The following is a 21,033-nucleotide window of genomic DNA, read 5'->3' on the forward strand; positions in this document are numbered from 1 at the left end:
TTGAGAAATATAAGTTATTTTAAAATATTCCCCATCAAAATAAATTAAAAAATATCGGTTACCTGCGGTAACAAAGATTATTTTTACCCTTTTTTATCTTAGTTTTGCAATCATTATTGAAAATCTTCACCATGTAGGCTGCACGAATTGATTTAGCTGTACTGACTCAGTGTTGAAGGGCCTAAATCATTTCCGGGGATGCTGTTTGGAGGGCGAATTAAAGTACCAGACTCCAGTATATTCGAACTGTGCGAGAAATCATTATTTCTTTAAGTATGAAGTCAGAGGATACCCAAATCACGCGTCCGATCACGACAACACATCCCTTTGTTTTCCTATTTTCAAGAACTGCAACATTACTTTAGGTACCTACGTAACCTATCTACTATCTTTGTTGTGAAGACCAATTTATTACAACATCTGGCAATACCGAGTTAATGAGTAGGTAGGTAGAAAAGCAGTGTGAAAGAGAGTCGGATGAACTCGTTTGGGGGTCCAATACTGGAAGATTGGCTAGGCGTGAACTCACGAAAACATAAACAAAAGAAGTAGTGCCTAATTTGCCAAGTAATATTTATTATACGTGTGTAAATGATGATAACTTCAGCACAACGATGAAAAAATGTAAGATGGCCACAACAACTTATGTTTTATTCTCTTAAATCTCATATTTTACAATAACAAATTGGTGATTTAACAAGTCTTTCTATTATTTTAACAATGAATTAAATAAATGAGCAAAATTTAAATTTAAAATTAAATAAATTGTGTTATATAATAATAATAATAATAACATAACATTTATATAGCGCAGTTTTGTGTTGTTTCACTTCAAGTGCGCTTAACTATAATAAACTTAAAATAAAATTTCCTATGGTGTTCCTTTTAAAAAAAATTAATTACATAATATGAAATAAAGAATAAACAGTTTACACAAAAGCAGAGAATAAAATTTAACAATAACAGTGCTATTTTAGTAGAGAACAACAATAAAAGACAGTGACAGTGCACGAAAAATAAGAACTTTAAAATTAAAATATTATATAAAACAGGAAAACATTAAAATATTATATAATAGGTGGACATTAAACATAAAAGTACAATAAGGAGGAAACCGAAACCAAACAATTACCGGAAAAATTCAAAACCTGGCTTTTTATAGTAGATATATTAAAAGAAGCTTAGATTCATGAGAATATAAATGATTTTAAATTATTAATATGATTTTTTGAATAATTTTGTTTTTAAAACCCGTTTAAATTCAGCCAAATTTTGTATATTGGTAAGGGCTGGGGGAAGTTTATTCCAAATGAGTGGGCCAGCTACACGAAAAGAGCGATCATAGTAAACAGCTCGATTTGACCGAGAAAGTTCGATTAAACGATTGGTAACATCTAGATCTGCTGACCTCAGAGTAAGCTGTCTATCGCTTAGGTTTTGTCGGACACATAATTCCGATATATACGCTGGCGCCATTCCCTGCAATGCTTTGAAGGTCATTAAGCAGATCTTGAACTCTATTCTTTCAGGGCATCGAAGCCAATGAAGACGATCCCTTAGAAGCGGGGTTATACGACAATGCTTAGATTCACCAAAAATCATTCTCGCCGCAGCATTGAAAACGGACTGGATTCTGTTGAATTGTTTTTTAGGTAGGCCAGCATATGCACTATTACAATAGTCCATACGTGAGACAACGAACGAATTAATGAGTGATTTTGCTCCATCAAAGGGAAGGCATCTCCTAATTGATTTTATCTGCCTTAGATGGAAAAAGCCAGCACTTACAGTTTTTGAAATTTGCGATTCAAGAGAAAGACAATTGTCTAAAGTGAAACCTAGAAATTTTATTTCCGTAGAAGGGATTATATTTGTATTCTGAATACGGATTGGACTGGAGTCGATGAGGGCTTGTCTTCCAGGAGAAGCTATCCAAATATGTATGCTATCCAGTTATGTATTATTATCTTTGCTTCCAAACTAAAGCTAAGATAATAATAGTTGGGAGATTATTTAGTGAACTAACTAACCACATTATGGCCCGGTATATCAGTCAGTCCAAATCTACGCTATGAGCGACATTCATCGCGCAAATTTAAGCGGGCTAGATCGCTTTGGTCGCAGAATAGTTCCCCTTTTAGACACCAAAACAAATGACGTTTACGTAAGTAATTACGTACTCTAATCTCACTGAAAAATACGTAGATTGCATAATAGTATGGACTGTTACATTCATCGAGCGATGGGGGATGTTGATGTTATTAATTTATAATCAATCTAAAATAGACAAATAGTCTGGTAAGGTATTATACGAGGATTTTGCGAACGTTAGGAAAGTGTTATCAGCTGTTTGTTTGTCATAATTGACTACAGCAAAACGAATACCATTTAAAATTAGTATCCTCGCGTATAGCACCATGCTGATTAAAGTGGGGAACTTATCAAAAAAATAAACTTTTAAATTAGCCCGCCTAAAAACTCGACATTTTGAAAGCTCTCGATCTTCCGATGACGTAGGAGCATAGATATACCACTCACGCAGCTTATAAAATCAGGTACTTTCTTCTAATAAAATTATAGACAATTCGTGTAATATTTAGGCTTCCGATCTGTATACGGATTATGTTCGTTATGCCGAATTACCAATATGCAATAGTAATGCCATTCCTACCGAAAATTCGAAAAGATTTATCTACCGATTTCGGCAAAAATCTACCGATTTTCATAGAAAATGTACTGAATGATACTGATATTTTGAATCTACCGATTTTCATTTCCGCCGCATAGCATCGAACTACGCAGAGTCCGAATTACGTCGAGGCTGCTCAATCGGAAGATGTGGAAAGGTCGACAGAAATAAATTGGAAGCTTTTAATATTGCCGTGTATTACACAGATTATTGAATCTACCATTCTTAACCGTTCATTTGTGGTTTTGCCTCTCATAATATTATTGCATAGTTCAAATTGAATAGTGTTCAGCAAGTCTATGGTGTTCAGCCATCAGATGATCAGGGGTCTACTAGCACAGTGAAATCGATAACTCTACAATTAATGAATTATTATTAATTTAATTAATTATTATCGGATCTATAGGCGTAACTACTGATGATTTTATATCGATTTTCCGAGCACGGTTGCGTTGTTGATAGCCAGACCCGATATTGATAACGCAACAAAAATAGAAGCCAATATACGCTGGCAACATTGGAGATATTGTCTATTAATTAACATTCCGAAACGTAAAACGTCATACAGCTACGAAAAAATATGAATATAAATTGTCAATGTAGAATTGAAATACTAACCTAAATATGCATTGGCAGTCCGCTTTACTCATAATACTTTTTGACACTAAAATGAGAGTTAATTAGATAATGAGGTCTTTATTCACAACTTGTCAATATCGTATTGACATATGGCTTTATCGATCATCCGTGCAAGACCTCCAGTGGTATCGATGTTTTTTTTAATCAATGCCTTCTATGCAACGTAATACAATAAGGAAGCGAAACTCAATTGTCGAGCATAAGAACATTACTTATGCTACATATACATATGCCATATACATATGGGTGGGCTGGAACCAAACGCTCATCACTCCTGGACAGCCTGAACCCCATATTCCTACCCACCCCTCACACCTTTCCATTCCAGACCTTCCTTTCACTTCATACCCTTAAAAACAAAAAAAAAAAAAAAAAAAAAAAAATTAAAATCATGAATATACATAAAAACAAACTTAACATCTTTACAGCGGCGAGTAGCAGGCGTCCCCGGTGCGGGCCAAAACTGTTGGTAAATTTTGCCAACATTCGCGGCCTGCACACAAATTTAAATTCCGTCCATCACCATCTTTTGTCCCAACGTCCCAACCTTCTTTTCCTATCCGAAACTCAGATAGCCGAGCCGCCAGACTCCTCCTATCTGGACTGCCCGGGCTTTACCCTCGCAACCAAATTCCGACTGAAAGGAGGAGTCTGCCTCTATAGTCGAGCTGACGTCAACTGTGTGCGACTATTGAGTCTGGAAAACTCCAGATTCGACGTAATGTGGGTGCGCGTCAATCTTGCCAGTACGGCAAGATTCTACGCATGTCTATACCGCTCACCGAACCATAGCGAATCAGACACTTCCGAGCTCTTCAAACATTTGAGCGATACTATTGATGATCTCTTGCCCCGCTACCCTTCGGCCGAGTTTGTTGTTCTGGGGGACTTCAACGTTCATAACGAACCATGGTTGAAGTTCTCAGGCCCAACGGACTCGGCTGGCCGACAGGCGGAATCCTTTGCCATTTGCTACGGATTAGAGCAATTGGTTCAGGAGCCTACAAGGGTTCCTGATGTCCAGACTCACCGCTCCAATCTGTTAGACCTATTCTTAACTACTGTGCCACACGGTTATAAGATTGACGTCACAGCGCCTCTGGGATCATCTGACCACTGCCTAGTGACGACATCAATCCCCGTTAGCCTCAGACCAACCAATGAGAGGCTGAGGAGAAAAGTGTGGCACTATAGGTCAGCAGATTGGTTCGGTATGCGGGCCCATTTCAATGCTTTTCCGTGGACAGCTGTTTGTTTTCGGACTTCGGACCCTTCAAGATGTGCCCAGGAGATTGGTGAAGTCATCAATTCGGCGATGGATGGCTTCATACAATCGACTACTAAAGAAACTGGTGTAGGCTCAAAGCCGTGGTTCAGTCGACAATGCTCCGAAGCAGTTCGACGAAAAAACGCGGCTTACCGAGCCTACAACACATCTCGAACGCCCGAAAGCAGATCAGCATACAACAAATCGGCAAAGGAATGCAAGAGAATCATCAATAGGTCAAAATTCGAACACGACCTGCAGATCAGCAAAAAGCTGGCTGCCTGCCCGCATGGCAGCAGAGCATTCTGGTCGCTTGCGGGCTCAATAGGTCGAAATTTTTGCAAACCCAGTTTGCCACCTCTTACCAGACCTGACGGCTCACTAGCAAACACCGCCACCGAAAAGGCAAACCTTTTAGGGAAAATGTTTGCGGAAAACTCGACCCTTGACGACGGGGGTGCTGTTCCGCCGTCGGTTCCTCACTGCGGCTTCTATATGAAAAAGCTGAGGATCCGGCATCGGGATGTACTCCACGTCATACGGGGGCTCGATGTTAACAAAGCTAGTGGACCTGATGGAATACCTGCCCTGGTATTGCAGAGGTGTGCTGCGGAAATAGTTCCAGTTTTGACAAAGCTCTTCAAAATGTCCCTGAAGTGTGGCACTGTGCCCTCTGGTTGGAAAAAAGCGGTAATTCACCCTATTCCCAAGAAAGGTGACCGCTCCAACCCGGCCAACTACCGCCCCATAGCGATCACATCAGTTCTGTCCAAAGTGATGGAACGTGTGATCAACGACAAACTGCTCACATACCTCGAGAAGAACAAAATTATCAACGACCGTCAATACGGATTCCGGCGGAACCGCTCGTGCGGTGATCTTCTCGCGTATGTGACGCATGTTTGGGGGCGGTGCCTGGAACGTCACGGTGAGACCCAAACGGTCGCACTAGACATATCCAAGGCCTTTGACCGGGTCTGGCACCGAGGACTTGTCAACAAATTGCATTCTTACGGACTTCCCGCATCCCTGTGTACGTGGATTGCTGACTTTTTAAGGGATAGGTCGATTCAGGCGGTTGCTGACGGTTTCACCTCTTCCTCGCACTCCATAAATGCTGGCGTCCCACAGGGATCGGTTCTGTCTCCGACTTTGTTTTTGTTGCACATCAATGACCTTTTGACATGTGCACCGATTCATTGTTACGCGGATGACAGTACAGTTCGTGATAGCTTTTTGTTTGACAAGCCCCCAAAGGGCACACAAACTCCAACGGCTCGGAGGGCTTTGAAGCAGAGAATGGACGGTTATCTCGAGAGTATTTCCTCCTGGGGTAAAAATAATCTCGTCGAATTTAATGTTTCAAAGACCCAATCCTGTCTGATTACGTCTAAAAGGGATCCAAATGATAATCTAGTCTCCTTCAACGGAAGCAATCTTCCGAACAGGCCTTCCATTGATATGCTTGGTGTAACTATAAGTGACCAGCTCAGGTACGGGGGCTCCATCGAAGCTAGAGTAAAGTTGGCCTCTCAGAAGCTGGGCGTACTGTACAGGGCCCGCAGATACTTTAATAGTACACAACTGCTCACCCTGTACAAATCGCAAGTGCGCCCTACTGTCGAATTTGGCAGCCATCTCTGGTCTGGAGCCCCAAAATACCTGAAAAAAACCCTTGACTCTGTGCAGAAACGGGCGGTCCGTTTGATAGATTCCCCAATCTTAACAAACGGACTGCAATCTTTAGAGCACAGGCGTCAGGTAGGTATGCTGTCCTTGTTCTATCGGTATTACAATGGAAGATGCTCTGACGAACTAGCGTCATTGATCCCTTCGGCACCGGTGCGTAGTCGGGATACACGCCAAACGCGCGCCCAACATTTGTACACAGTTGACACTTGTCACATGAGAACGGGTCGCTTCTATGATTCGTTCTTAAGTTCAACAGCTCGGCTGTGGAACGAACTGCCGGCCTCTGTGTTTCCTCCCTCCTACAACATGGGACTCTTCAAGACCCATGTTCACTCCTTCCTCTCCACAAAAAGACCCTCCACACAGCATCCCCAAAGATGACATAGGCCCTGAGGGAAATTATTTTCTTCAGGGCCTCCTGTGTGGAGTAAATATAAAAATAAAAAAAAATAAAAAAAAATGCCAGCCGAACCGAAAAACGTCAAATTATGGGAAAGAAACGAAGCAACCGCAAATAGCGCAAAAGTAGCAGTTGCTTCGTTCCTTTAAATTCGTGACTCGGTTCGCGTTTCGGTTAGCAAATAGATAAATACATTAAATTAATAAATTAGTACCGAGAATTCCTCAAATATAAATTCTCCAATGTTCCTGAGCGGAAATGAGGAAGATAAAATAGGATTTTTTCCGTACGGAGAAATCACTACATACTACAGGGTTTTCCAATAAGAGGTGTTATTTTGAATAGCCCGCTATTTCGGTAGATGTTACTTTTATTTTTGACATTTGCCAAATAGAAACTACGCCATTAATAAAAATGGAACGATACACGCTTTAACAACGCATTGAAAGTATTAAAATTCACTTGAGTGAATCAAATGCAAATCATCTTGAGTGATGAGGCCCATTTCCACCTCGGTGGCTTCGTCAACAAGCAAAATTGTCGCATCTGGGGCTCGGAAAACCCAAGAGTTATTGTTGAAAAGCCTCTTTATCCTCAACGTGTGACTGTCTGGTGCGGTTTAATGAGGCTGGAACAACAGTTACGGTGAATGGATTGCGCTATCGAGAGATGATTAATTATTTTTTATGGCCGGAATTGGATGGTATTGATCTGGACAACGTTTACTCTCAATAAGACGGCGCTACGTGCCACACAAGCAACGAAACCATTGATCTTTTACGATTGAATATCAAAATAACACCTCTTATTGGAAAACCCTGTATCTTCCTTTATGCGAAACCAGCGCATCGGGAAAATTATGGGATATTCAAATGCGTCACTACAAAACTAGCAAATTGTTAATTCAACAATTTACTAGTTTGTTGTAGCAAAATAATATAACGTATTGTATTAACGATGCTCTGTTTAAATTGGGCTTCTGGCGACTTTTTTATATCCAATTATGCTACTGCTCCGGCAATAATACTAATATTTTTTCAGGTTTCATTGGCTCCAAAAAAAAGACTGGGCTGTTTTTTACTTACGTGAACGGCGTTTTATTTGCTGTTGTATAAATTTGTACCGTATGTAATAATATTATATACCAACAACCATCGACATCTAAATTAGAATAAAATCTAAATCATAAATCATCTAATAGACTTGCCCTAACATGAATGAGAATTAGTTCGATGAGCTGAGGCAAACCACGTGACCATATTTTTGGCAACAGGAGTGTTCGGAAATTAACTAACTAACTAACCACCACGCCGCTTCCCCGCAGGGGTAGGCAGAGAGAACGGATCGCCAAACAACTCAGTCTTGGCACATTCATTGCCTCATTCATATTCATACGGTTCCATGCTAACTCAACACACCTTTAAAAAGTGATATAAAGTCATTAAAAACGATGAAAAAAAAAAAATTTTAACCTAACCCAGTTAATAAAGTTTTTGTTTCATCACTTTCCATGACTTAATATAACTTTTTAAAGATGTGATGAATTATTATTTTGATGATTTATCCGGTCACCATTCATACATACTCTTCCATTAATCTGACTCTTGACATGGCCCGACTCAAGTATCTGATTCACTTGATAGTCTTCCTCGGTCTTCCCCGACTTCTGTTACCATTCACATTTGCGTCATATATTCTCCTTACACTCTTTCTATGTTTGTTCGGGTTCGAGAATGCTTTGAATAAACTATGACATCAGTATTCAGTAATTACCTGGTGACGTGTGTAGTGTGTGCGTGTATGTGTGAGTGTGTGAATATGTATGTGCATTGAACAGATTATAATATTATTGACATGATGAAACTATTAAATATGGGCAGTGAATCCGAAAAAATGCCGATGTTAGAATTTAGACAAATATTATTGAATCTATGAAGAACACGGTTAATTGGCGAATTAGATGCTGCGGTTTTTTTTAATTAAGCGTGTGGAATAGCTCTGTGTGCTTCCTAACTTCATTACGATCTTATACTCAGAAATATCTGCGGATAGGTAGTGAGCATTCTTTGTAACTAAATAAAATGGGTAGGTACTTTGTCTGAAACAAATTAGCCATTCACCAAGACGAATGTCAAATGTCAAGTCCCAGTTGAACCTTTTGATTAGCAGCGTAATAATTCCCATCAGCTGGTCCCGGGGTCCGGGCAGGAAGCCTCTCATTACCAGCACTTAATACGCGGCGATTAAAACATTACGGGCTCAATTTATTATTTCTACTTGTACTCCTATGGTCTCGCTTCGTGGCTTTGCGTTTTTTGCGGATAAATTCGTGGCAGGCTTGATCGGCTGAACTTTACTTTAAAATTACTTCAGCAGACTGCGAAAATTGTGCAAACTAACTAAATAAATGTAGGCAGAGAAGATTGAAAACCACGCAACTTCGACCTGTTAAACATTACTTGGTTTATCCAAATTCGTACATATGATCCTGCCGGTTAGTCCATTGTAACTTCCTTTCAACGGAGCTATCAGATATAAGCCTATTGTTTGGTTTTGAGATGACAATATGCAAAGTTCCTACTGGAATGTCATTTATCCAGTTCCTACCTATCTCCAACCATCACTTTGCTGGAGATTTAGATTTGAAATTTAGAACAATGAATAGCAAGAACACACTGAAATTCTAGTGCATTTGTTTGAAAAAAAAAACAGAAGAAGAATTGAACTACTAGAGAAGCAAGTTGTTTGTGGTTATCGTGTACATAATCTTTGAAAAGAAGGAAGTATTGAAAATGCTTAATATCGTTTAAGTATTCATTCGTTGTGTTGTGGCGAAATTACCTCGAAGTGGAACTCTTATAAATTATATTGGGTTGTGTGCTGCTTCTTGGTAAGTGATTGGTCATACTGTTTCCTTCTTTCTATACCTTTAATTCCTTACACGTATGATCACCCAATTCCAACAAACATAATTCATTTCGAATTCGTTTTAAATTCATTTAAAGTCCATAATTCATTTTTATCTGAAGCTGTAATTCGAAAGCAGTTTCGGATGCAACACCTATGCTCTCAAGTTTTTCAATTTTTTACAACATTAATACAATTTTTGTTGTTTGTTTTTGGGGTGTTATGCCGTGTTGCGCTAACTTCTTCTTTAGCCGACGTTTCGGACAGCGTTGCAGTGTCCATCATCAGGGCAGATCCGGTAGATCCGAAGATCTTCGGATCTACCGGATCTGCCCTGATGATGGACACTGCAACGCTGTCCTAAACGTCGGCTAAAGAAGGAGTTAGCGCAACACGGCATAACACCCCAAAAACAAACAACAAAAATGCTTTTGGCCGTGAGAATCTAAAAACTTAGCTAAAATTAATACAATTCTCTTGACATGACCCCACTCAAGTACATGACTAATTCCTGTGGCTTTCCCAACTTCTTGTTTCATCTACTCTACATATCCAAATTATTTGGAGTCCCTTTCAATTTGTTCCTTCAACTGCCAGTCCCATGCCTCGTCAGAACTTGACTACAGGCTTGCTAGATTCGCTCCTTTTGATTACATTTTTACAAAAGATAACTGCATTTAATTATTAACTTCCTGAAACCATCCATCTATCAATATCCTTAATAGCCTTTTCGTCTCTCCCAAACATGCATCCTTATTCTTTAATATACATTCATTTGCTTCAAATATTGTGCTGCAGATATGTTGAGCAAGTGAGTGCTTAAATAAAGTTTTAAAGGGCGATTTTGGAAAAGATGATTATTCTTTCCGTTTTTCGCGTGTGATGAATATATAGAACAGGAATAACTGTAAAATATCGCATATGCTGATGGTTTTATACCTACGATATGCAGAGTAGAATGATTAATGGTAAGTCAGTCGTCAGAATTCACACTGCAAACGTGATTTCCGCACATGAGGGAGTGTCATTAATAAACAATAAAAATAATTATTATTGTATACGCGTCTTTTATGTCAAAAGGGGTATTCAACTTTCCTAAATCTTGGAAGTGACTACGACATACATCAATGGTTGCGGCTAATAAATACATGATAACCGGATAAATCATCACAATGATAATTCATCACATCTTTAAAAAGTTATATAAAGTCATGGAAAGTGATGAAACAAAAACTTTATTAACTGGGTTATGTAGGGTTAGGTTAGTTTAAAAAAAATCATTGTTCCTAATGACTTTATATCACTTTTAAGTGTGTTGAATTGTCACTGTGTTGAGTTATCATGGAACCTAAATACATAACAACAATGAGAAACGGGACGCGGGAGGTTATTGACGCCGAGTGACAGATTGTTTTACTAATTCACATTAATTTTGTTTCCCAGTCGGTGATAATATATTGTCTATTATTTGTGATGACTAAATTTAGCTCTTCGCCAAATGCACGACAATTTTTGTTGACCCATGGTGAAAACAAACAGAGAAAAATGAAGAAGAGAACGCGTTTAGCTTCTTGTGAATTTTCCTCCTTGAGGCATTGTCCATCATCAAGGTAAGGTATAGACAATTTTATTTATGTAGCCGAAATAAAAAAAGAAAAAGAAATCAATCGGTAAAAATCTATGTTTGTTTTTACTGTGACACATCAATTTTTATAGAAGATACTTATTTTTTGCTTAACTACTGAGCAAAATCCCGATTGATTAGACGATAAGTATCTTAAATATTTGAAAAAGTAAACTTGGAAAAGTATGGTGATCTACTGTCATAAAAACTTTAAAAAATTAAGAGTAGAAGATACGGTTTTCTTTAATATGAAAGAACACGTGCGTGAACACATATTTCGATATGTTCTGAATAATATTTTATCAGGAAATTGGCATTCACTTTTTTTAACAGAATCGTTCCGTTAAAAAAAGTGAATGCCAATTTCCTGATAAAATATTATTCATAACATATCGAAATATGTGTTCACGCACGTGTTCTTTCCTAATAAATATTATGACCGAATGCGACAATATCAGTATTTGTATGAACTTGTTCCGTCTGTCAAATCATTCGTTAAAGGCTTGCAGTCCCGTTTATTACAGGAAAATGAATAATTTGACCACATTTTTTAAATTAACAGAAATAAGTTTATATCAGTAATTTTCTTCGTGCGTAGAATTTTGTACCCGAAAAATCTGCGCTAATGACGCCACCGACCCATTAATTAAGTATGTTGTTCAGGATTTAATTCATTTCTCCCTTGACCGCCTTTAGAGAAGCTGTCGGTAACTTCATCCAGTACCTACTTGCAATATGATTATTTGTCCCTCAGCGACGTGTGGCATGATCTCCATAGAAAAGCGGCAGAAAGAGCGCGCTGGGCATGCGCAGAAAAATCGAACGCCACATGCTAATCTTATTTATTTAAATCTTGTCTATGGGGGGCGCAAAGCGGGGCTGGAAGTGGCAGGAGGGTAAAGTAAAATGGCCGCCGACCCCTTAATCCGAGGCGAATTGAAACAAATGGCGTGGCAGCGCTCGCCGGAGACTTTGGACCGCAGCCAGAGAGTCCTGGCTGGATCGTTGATTGGGGAAAATTATAAAATATTAATCCGGAGGAAAAGATGGGTGGCTTTTAAATTATTACGTTGCACATGTGGGATTGGCAAACGGGGGGATTTGAATTGAATGGGGAAAAGGTGAATTAAGTTCACCCTCGGATTATAATAAGTCGGAGAAATATATTATTATTTATCCGGCAACGGAGTTTAGTTTGTGTCTTGCAAATTAATTTTAAATAATAAAAAATATATATATTAATCGGACGGTGACCTCTTGCATTATGAAATCATCACAGATTTTCAGATTTGAATTTTCAGGTAACCGCAACGTTTTCATCTCGAAATGTCAATTTAACTGTCAAAAAATAAGACACTACATCGCTTGATACAACATTTTGAAAAAAATATTTATGAAACCTATTAATAGCGAAATATACTGTAGGACGAAACCAGGCCGCAAATCTAATAACTACATACCGTTTTTAGAGACAATTTTATATTCATATTAGTCATATTATTTAAATCTGATCAAATAACATTCTGATTTTTATCAATACATAGAAATCACGGGATATTATAAAATGTGGGATTGATAATTGCAAATTAGCTACAAAAAAGCAGGAGATCACTAAATCAGACTTTATCTTTAATCCTGAGGAATTTAATATATAAATAAATTATCACACCAAAGGTTTTTGACGCTTTATCGCTTGACTGAATTCTTGACATGTTTCAAGTTCCAATTTTGAAAACGAAAATTAAATTTAAAATAAATCTGAGCTCATTTAACCACAGATACGAAATTAGTTTTTTTTATAACTACATGAGTAGGTAGTAACGGAAAAGAAGAATGTTCTAGTGAGAGGTTCGCGCCCCTTTCCATCCAGAAAATGCGGCGAATCGAATTATCGCCTCACAGTAGCGGGGAAATTGGATTAAAATTTGCACAAAGTCATTACAGCCGCTTCGTTATGCAACGGTGAAAACATTCTTGGGAATCGATACGAATTTTATACATTTATATTTAGGCCTATCTACATACAACCAGCTTTGGTATGGTATAATAAGCCATGGTCCGTCTTTACTTGAACAAATTCTAATTTGCACAAGTATGCATGTAGGTTAAGGTGGCAAAAATATATAATGCTCAAATGGCTTGCATACCTACACTTCAAATGATTGGGACTTTTGCACAAACTAATTGCGATTCGCAAGTCGCTGCTTGTGGACGGGCCTTTGGAATTTAGAATATACAGTATAAATATTGAAAAGAAACATGACGTTGGGAACTGAAAGTAGTTGTTTTGATCCCGAAATTTCACGACGCTAAGGCAGTTTGAAAATATTTAGGGATGATTTGATACCATTGACTAATATCGATCAATGTTTGATACCAATTGAAATGCTGGATATGATTTGAGATTTTAAATTGAAATACATTCAAAGTTTAAAAAAAATATATATTTGGGGTTTTTTACGGCCGTTTCGGTGACCAGTTCTAACGAATACATCACAAAACAAAAACACCATTTTATAAAATGAAACAACATTGAAACGAGATGAAAAGAATGAACAAAATTAGATTGTACAACATAGAGTCGGTTATCTAAATTCGACCGATTGTCATTTAAATACAAGCATAGATTTGTATGCCATGCAAAACCGGCAAACAATGGCTGGCAACAGTCAAGATCAACAAGTAGTTATAACGAAATGAACTAATGACCTTCAAAGCGAACACATTCATCGGTTAGTCACCTCTGAGCTGATTCAAACATCGGATGCGAAAAATAGTCATCATCGGCTGTATTAATCTTGCATAATACAACTAATTGTGCTTTTCTAACATTGAATTATATACAGGGTGTATCGGCACTAACCAGACAAACTTTAACCAGCTATTCCTTAGCACATTTGGAGTAAAAAATGTTATGGGCACTTTGCTGTCCGGTAGCATTTTTTTTTCAATTAAAAACAAAAAAAATAAAAATTTCCACACTACATCACTGTCATTGGCATTGCTTTTCGTGTTCAACAGCTGTTATAAGCAAGTATGTCGAAAAGCGTCTTCGCTCTTTCGCACACACTAAATAATAATAGTTAAAAATGAGACGAATGGTGCCGTGCCATTTCGTTGTGATTGTAAAAGTGCGCCAATATAGGTACACACGTGCATTATTCAACGGAATTCGAATAAAATATTGCCAGATGGGTTTTCAAACTTTGACCAAGGATAAAACAGTGGTGACATGTGGTGAAAATATGAATAATAATTTTTTATTTAAAAAAAACGTTACCGGACAGCAAAGTGCAGATAAGATTTTTTACTCCAAATATGTTAAGGAATAGCTGGTTAAAGTTTGTCGGGTACGTGCCGATACACCCTGTATAAATAGAGTCTACATTCCTTGCAATATGAGTGTGAAATATTGTTTCCGTGCGGGAAGTTGGAAGGGGTGCGGGGGCTGTCGATGTCGTCCGAATCCTTTCGATCGCGACTCAACTAACGAGTTGAAGGTGACCGTCGAGTTTTCAACATTAACGTCAATTTACACGACTACTGACTATGGTAAACCCCTACTTACCGATGAAAGGCTATTGCTTTCCCTATATTTTCCGGTACGACTTATACAATATCTCAGCGTGCATGTCGGCGTTTTGAAGTTATCGCTGGAAACTTGTGCCCGGCGAGCGCTTGTAACCGATTGATGCCTGTGATATCTCACATCGGACAATTAACTGATATGCGTGGCCCATACTTAAAACGCCAAAGCTGGCTCTATATATCTCGTATACAAGATACGAGTACCTCAATGTTTTCTAAGGAGTAGCAGAAACTAACCTAATTTTCCATTGCTGAAAGAGTTTTGAATACTTGGATCATATGTTTTAGTGAAGGGTCGTATTTTTAAACATATGCATACGGTAGTTTTTTTTAAAATTTTATTCAGTAAAATTAATATTTAAAATTGAGGTATAATTTTCTTCGGTTCCATGATATATTCGATAAAATGAAAATTCAACACACTCTTTAAAAAGTGATATGGGTTACATAGGTAACTATTAAACCTAGTTTTTGTTTCATCACTTTTCATGAGTTTATATCACTTTTTGGGGGTGTGTTTAATTGTCGTTTTGATGACATACCCGGTCACCGTTTTCTTCTTACACTAAAAAAACAATAACAGCTCGCTGGTCAGTTTGTGGTTGTGCCCTGCACATTTCAAGCATCTTCTAGATTCAGAATGATGGCTTTTCACGAGGGGAATACTGCAAGTATCTACTACTGTGGAACGTGACACAAATGCTCTGTACACGGTGTCCGGAAACTCTTATTACAAGCGGGAAACTGGTGCATCTTTATCATTCAGAAAAACCAAACAAACTTTAGGGTGTTTTGATCTTAATTAAAAAACGTTTATGCCACAAAATTGACTCCAAATGTGATGTAGATTCACTAGTTTATTTTATAATACCCGCCTTTCAAATCCAAATAATGCACGATATCAATAATTTTCTTTGTGATAAAAAATAATGAACCTGACCTGAAAAGAACACTGTAAATTTAAAATAAGAAGCAAGTGTTTAAACTTACCGGAAATGGGCACGCGCAGGCGCACCGAGTCCGCGTTCCGTATCCGGTAGAGCGAGAGCGCCACCACGTGCTGGCACCAGAAGATGTCGCGCGCCTCGCAGCTGCACGTCACCGAGGTTATCTTGCACCTGCGGGGGACAGAAAACACTAAATTTAATAGCGGTCGACAACTAATGGTTATGAGAATAACTATTGACTTAATGAGTCTTATAAATAATATTTCACCGTTCCAAATAACGGTCCTCGTCAACCGACGATTCTCTTCCCGTTAGCTTTTAGTCAAACTTTATATTGGAATCTGACCGTTGTTTGTAATGGCAAATGTCAACTAAATATTTAAAAATGGCGCTTATTGGCGATTTGGGATTCATTACAGGTTAAAATGATATAAAATACAACGATTTGGCTGATGTTCCTGTAAAAAATAATTCTATGAGAATTTATGAACATACTTTTTTATTTGACATTACCATGGTTACATTACAACGGTTGTGGTTTTTGATTTAATTTTTAAATTTATTAATTTAAATATATATTTCAATGATACGGATTTGAAATCTGTGCATGCAAGAGGAACGCTTTTTCTTATATTTCACTGTTAGCCATAAAATGAAGAAGAACACAAGAAATGCCATGTGGGTGTTTTTGGTGATCCAAAAGTCTAGTCAATCGGGCCTTAAATTTCCAATGCAAAACTGTGGTTCACCTTGATTATGAAATTCAAATGGGATGGCGATATACGATGTCGGGCAGGAGTAAGAGAGACAGCGCGTTCTAAATGGTCTAGAACCAAAAGGTACTAAGTCAGTGACGACATTTGTTTCCTTTCAGATTTATAATATATTATGGTCACGTCTAGTGCTCTTATTTATACTACGCTGTGAGTCGTCTACAGTAGAGACACCCCTGACTGTATATTGTATATATATATATCTGAATGGTTTTTTAGTAATTGACTGAGCGTAGAGAAGAAAATCCCAAAAATTTTAACTACAATACAATTATTTGTTTAAAATAAAAACTCGACCATTTGAACATATTTTTTTAGGACGCGAGGTCTCTTGCTTATATAACTACTAGTGTAGGAATCCATATAAACTATTGCTTGAACCTAATCAAAAAATCTTTGATCTAATAAACATTAAATCATCGCTCGCAACAATAGGTTGGCCACTCCTGTCTTTCATCGTTCGGCCGCCATCTTTATTTATATTGCGTTTGATTTGACGGTAAAGTTGACTAACCTACAATCAAGATACATCCCCACCGCAACCAATTTCACATCCAGTAATGTAAACAGTAACGAAAACTTCAAAGGAGTCAAATTACACAGTACAATTAAACTCCCTGCTCTTAGCATTGCTAATCCTTTCTTGTGATGTGGTTTAATTTCAGTTTCATTTCGGTTGATTGTGTTAGCGGGTGACGTAGATGATAAAAGTTAATAGCGGTTGGGAAAATAATATAATTCTTAGACCTTTGTGTAGTTTAGTGCTTGATTATAGGGAATTTAATGTTTTTAGATGGAAATATCTTAGATAAGTATTTTCAAAAGACAAAACACATTATTTCAAAGCAAAAAGTATTCAGGTAGAAGACAAAGGTTCAAAGAACAAAAAAATAAAGTGAAATCATAGAACTACACAATCAGAGGCACTATTGCGTACTCGTATATCTCGTCGAAATGTGTTCCACTATTAGAACGCGATAAGCGTTGTGCGTAGACTAGATTCGGTAATTCTGAATAGCCAGGAACTTCCCCGTCCTTCCTCTTTCCTATCGCCTTCCCCACCCCACTACCTTCAGTGGCTCCAAACGGTTTAAAGCAATTGGGACTCTGGTGCGGTATTCACATAAAAAAGTATTAGTCGATATAACGAAAAAATCATTCTTGTTATGTTGCGTATACATTTGCAACCCGAAACGCGAGCCGAGCCTCAAATTATGGAACAGGAACGAAGCAACCCCAAGTGCCGTTTCGCGTCATTTGCTGTTGCTTTGTTTCTTTCTCACAATTCGAGGCTCGGCTCGCGTTCCGGTTCGCAAATGTATACGCAGCATTAGAAATAACTATTTTTGACGTCGAAATCATCGTCGGTTTCTTCGACATCACCAAAATATTAGTGGACATTTTTTATATTATTTATTTATTCAAATATTTTATACTTTGTGGCTCGCAGTAATTTACAATATAAACACACACATTTGTTTTTATTGTAGATTATAAATATATTCTACATATCATGAGATTATTCAAATATTTCGAATTCGCAGATTTCTATCACGCCCATCACTAATTTATCATTTAGAATACCTAATCCATAGAAATGCATAATCCACAGAAATACATAATGCATAGAAAGGTAGCTATTTATAGTAGCTACTGACACAGTAATGACATTTCACTTTCGTGAGTAAGCGAGATTACCCGCGCAGTTGAGTAACCGTCGCAATTACCGGAGACAAAGACAAAAATCCTGTCGGGCTCAGCTAAAATCACCGGTTTCTCTTGTTCCCATTTATGAATTCATGTTTTATGTAAACCACTTCCCATACCTGTTCTATGTACGGCACACGCGCCTAGTTTGCATAAACCACTTCCATTTATAACAAGCTTTTGGTACGTACCTGCCTAGCTGGCTCGTGTATGTCAGATGCAAAGGTTTCAAGTTGGAATTATTTCTACTAAATACATTCATGCAAACCAAAAGTACTACCTAATATATATTTGCAGTGTACTTTAGATTCAAGGGATTTTCGAAGGTTTACAAAATATGACAGTTCCAATTTCCCGGAGATACTAACCACCACTGCCCGAAACTGCCAGGGGAATGTTGAGAGGGTTCCATTACAAATCAGAACACTTTTTAAAGTCATGAAAAGTAATGAAAAAAACTGGCCTTAAACCTGGTTAATCTAGGATCAATTTTCAAGTGTTCTGATTTTTTCATTTACCGTTGTGAAGCTAAAGATGAAGCGGGGCGAGGGAGATGGGAAAGGGAAGGTTGTAAAGAACCTAGATAGTCAGATCTGTTTACAGCCATTTCAATCAAAGTTCAGATAAAAATCAGAGAAAAATAAGTATTGCTGATTTATTAAAATTTTGTTAAAAAAAGGATAACAAGCCGCTTTCTAATAAAATGTGAGTACTTTCCGAATATATCGGAACACGTGTTCATGCAGCTACGTTTGCCCTGTTTATATATAATGACGAAATACGTGCGAAAATGTAATGATTTTTTATGAACACATGTTCAGACGTCGCGTTAATTCATTCGTTTTTACTAAAAGTTTCAAAAAGAGCTTAGCTCTTTTAAGCTCTTAAGCATAGCTCTTAAAAAAGAGCTATGCTTAGGAGTATTTTTCACCCATTTTCTTGAAAGCGTATTGAAAAAAACTTGTGTTATTAATGTGACCTTAACCTGCGACCTTCGAGTTAAGAGTCAAGTAGCTTATCGTAAGTACTTACTAACACTTCTTAACTTTGTACTCTAGGCTTTAATATAGATATTAAAAAGTTATTTTAGGGGAAATTGTCAAAAAACAAACCTTTCATTTCAAATTTGTAATATAATATTATGTACTGCAGAATGTCTACAAAGCTTAAAATAGGTGTTGCCAGAAGTCTAAATCAAAAAAAAATTAAATGACATAAAATATATTCGTTTCTTTGAGGTTTTTGTGCTGATCATACCGCTGACGTCACCGTTTAGAGATAATACAAACTAAGAACAATGGTGGTCTCACCGGATCAATTCTTAGACCAAACAAAAGATTTTTGTTTAAACCATGATGAATTAACTATAGAGGTTACGCTACAGTAGTACAAATTCAATGGATAGTAATAATAATAACATGGCATTTATATAGCGCAGTTTAGTGTCATTTCACTTCAAGTGCGCTTAACCACTCGTATAAAAAATGGTAATTCAGTATTAATGGTTCTTAAAATTATTCCTACAGGGAGTAGGTAGTACTCACAATTACTATCCTCATTATATTCGCTTAAATACTTGACATACCATTTTAATTTTTAAAAAACTAATACCGACAATTTTTCAATTCGTGCAAAATTCATTGGTTAAATTATTAGCTGAAAAAAATGTATATATAGTGTCATTATTTATTATTGTCATTCTTTTACAGTGTGCCTTACCCAATACAGATCTAATATTATAACACTAAATACACTGTTTATACGAAATGATGACAAAACTTAGAATAACAATAACAGCTGGACAGGACAAAACACGAATATTAAAACTAAAAAATAACATAAAGCAGGAGGCAGTTTGTGCTCAGAAATGAGAATTTTCTGAGCAGACACAGCAATGCCATCAGAGGTTGAAGCAACCAAAAACAATCCATAAACTATGGTTCCATGATATTTCATCAAAATGTAAATTCAGCATACCTTTAAAAAGTGATATAAAGTCATTAAAAGTGATGAAACAAAAACTAGGTATAATAGTAACCTATGTAAACTATTTAAGGGGATGCCATACGTAGTAATGGAAAATCATGTGTTTTTGGGTTGAAAATTTGGTCGCCTAGAAATGTTTCAGATGCTTTAATTAAATACTGCCAGTAGAATACATCTTGGCCTTTGAAATAATCGAGTTTTTTTTAGATAAGTCTTTTTATAAGTCCAGAAAAAATAATGTATAAGGCCTATGAAAACTGCTTTAAAGTTCAAAATCTCCTACTTACGAACCCATTTTCGGTTATGATTTGATTGTATAATGTAGCAAATTAAGTTATTTATAAAATGATCGGAAAAAAATTAAATATTTATGCCTGAACATCCACAAAATAAAATAAAAGGCACTTTTTGGCCATGTATTTTTCTTGCACAAATCAAAACAGGGGAATTTAAACCTTATCGCCATCGTGTTATTGATAGCGGCTCGATTTAAAATATTACACGACGTAGTGCATCGCCTTAACGTAGTTTTTGTTTCATCACTTTTCATGACTTTATATTACTTTTTGTAGGGTGTGTTGAATTATCATTTTGATGACATACCCGGTCACCGGTTAGCACTTAGCACTATTAGCTGCCAGAGTGAGCGGGTCTCGCAGTAGTTTGTTAGATTGACATTCTCGTCCTCTACAGATATAGAATCCAGCATTATGGTTAGCACTGTTAGCTCGCTGTTAGGTTGTTAGTGGTCGGGTCTCGAGGGACCGGGTCAGCCCAGGAATGTTGCCGGTGGAGCTGATAGAGGCAGAGTAAT

The 21,033-nt window shown here is 37.3% G+C and overlaps 1 protein-coding gene across 1 annotated transcript in view; it reads right to left on the reverse strand.

Moving 5' to 3' along the window:
* The window catches only part of LOC149418456 (zinc finger SWIM domain-containing protein 4-like), a 169,275-nt gene that overhangs the window by 40,120 nt on the left and 108,122 nt on the right, over positions 1-21,033 (reverse strand). The window contains exon 3 of the mRNA XM_089638764.1: positions 15,797-15,924. Coding sequence (XP_089494890.1) covers positions 15,797-15,924 — 128 coding nt within the window. The remainder of the gene's footprint in view (positions 1-15,796; positions 15,925-21,033) is intronic.

The sequence above is a fragment of the Hesperophylax consimilis genome, chromosome 13, assembly GCF_061612785.1.
Source record: "Hesperophylax consimilis isolate HC1 chromosome 13, BYU_Hcon_1.0, whole genome shotgun sequence".
Lineage (NCBI taxonomy): Eukaryota > Metazoa > Arthropoda > Insecta > Trichoptera > Limnephilidae > Hesperophylax > Hesperophylax consimilis.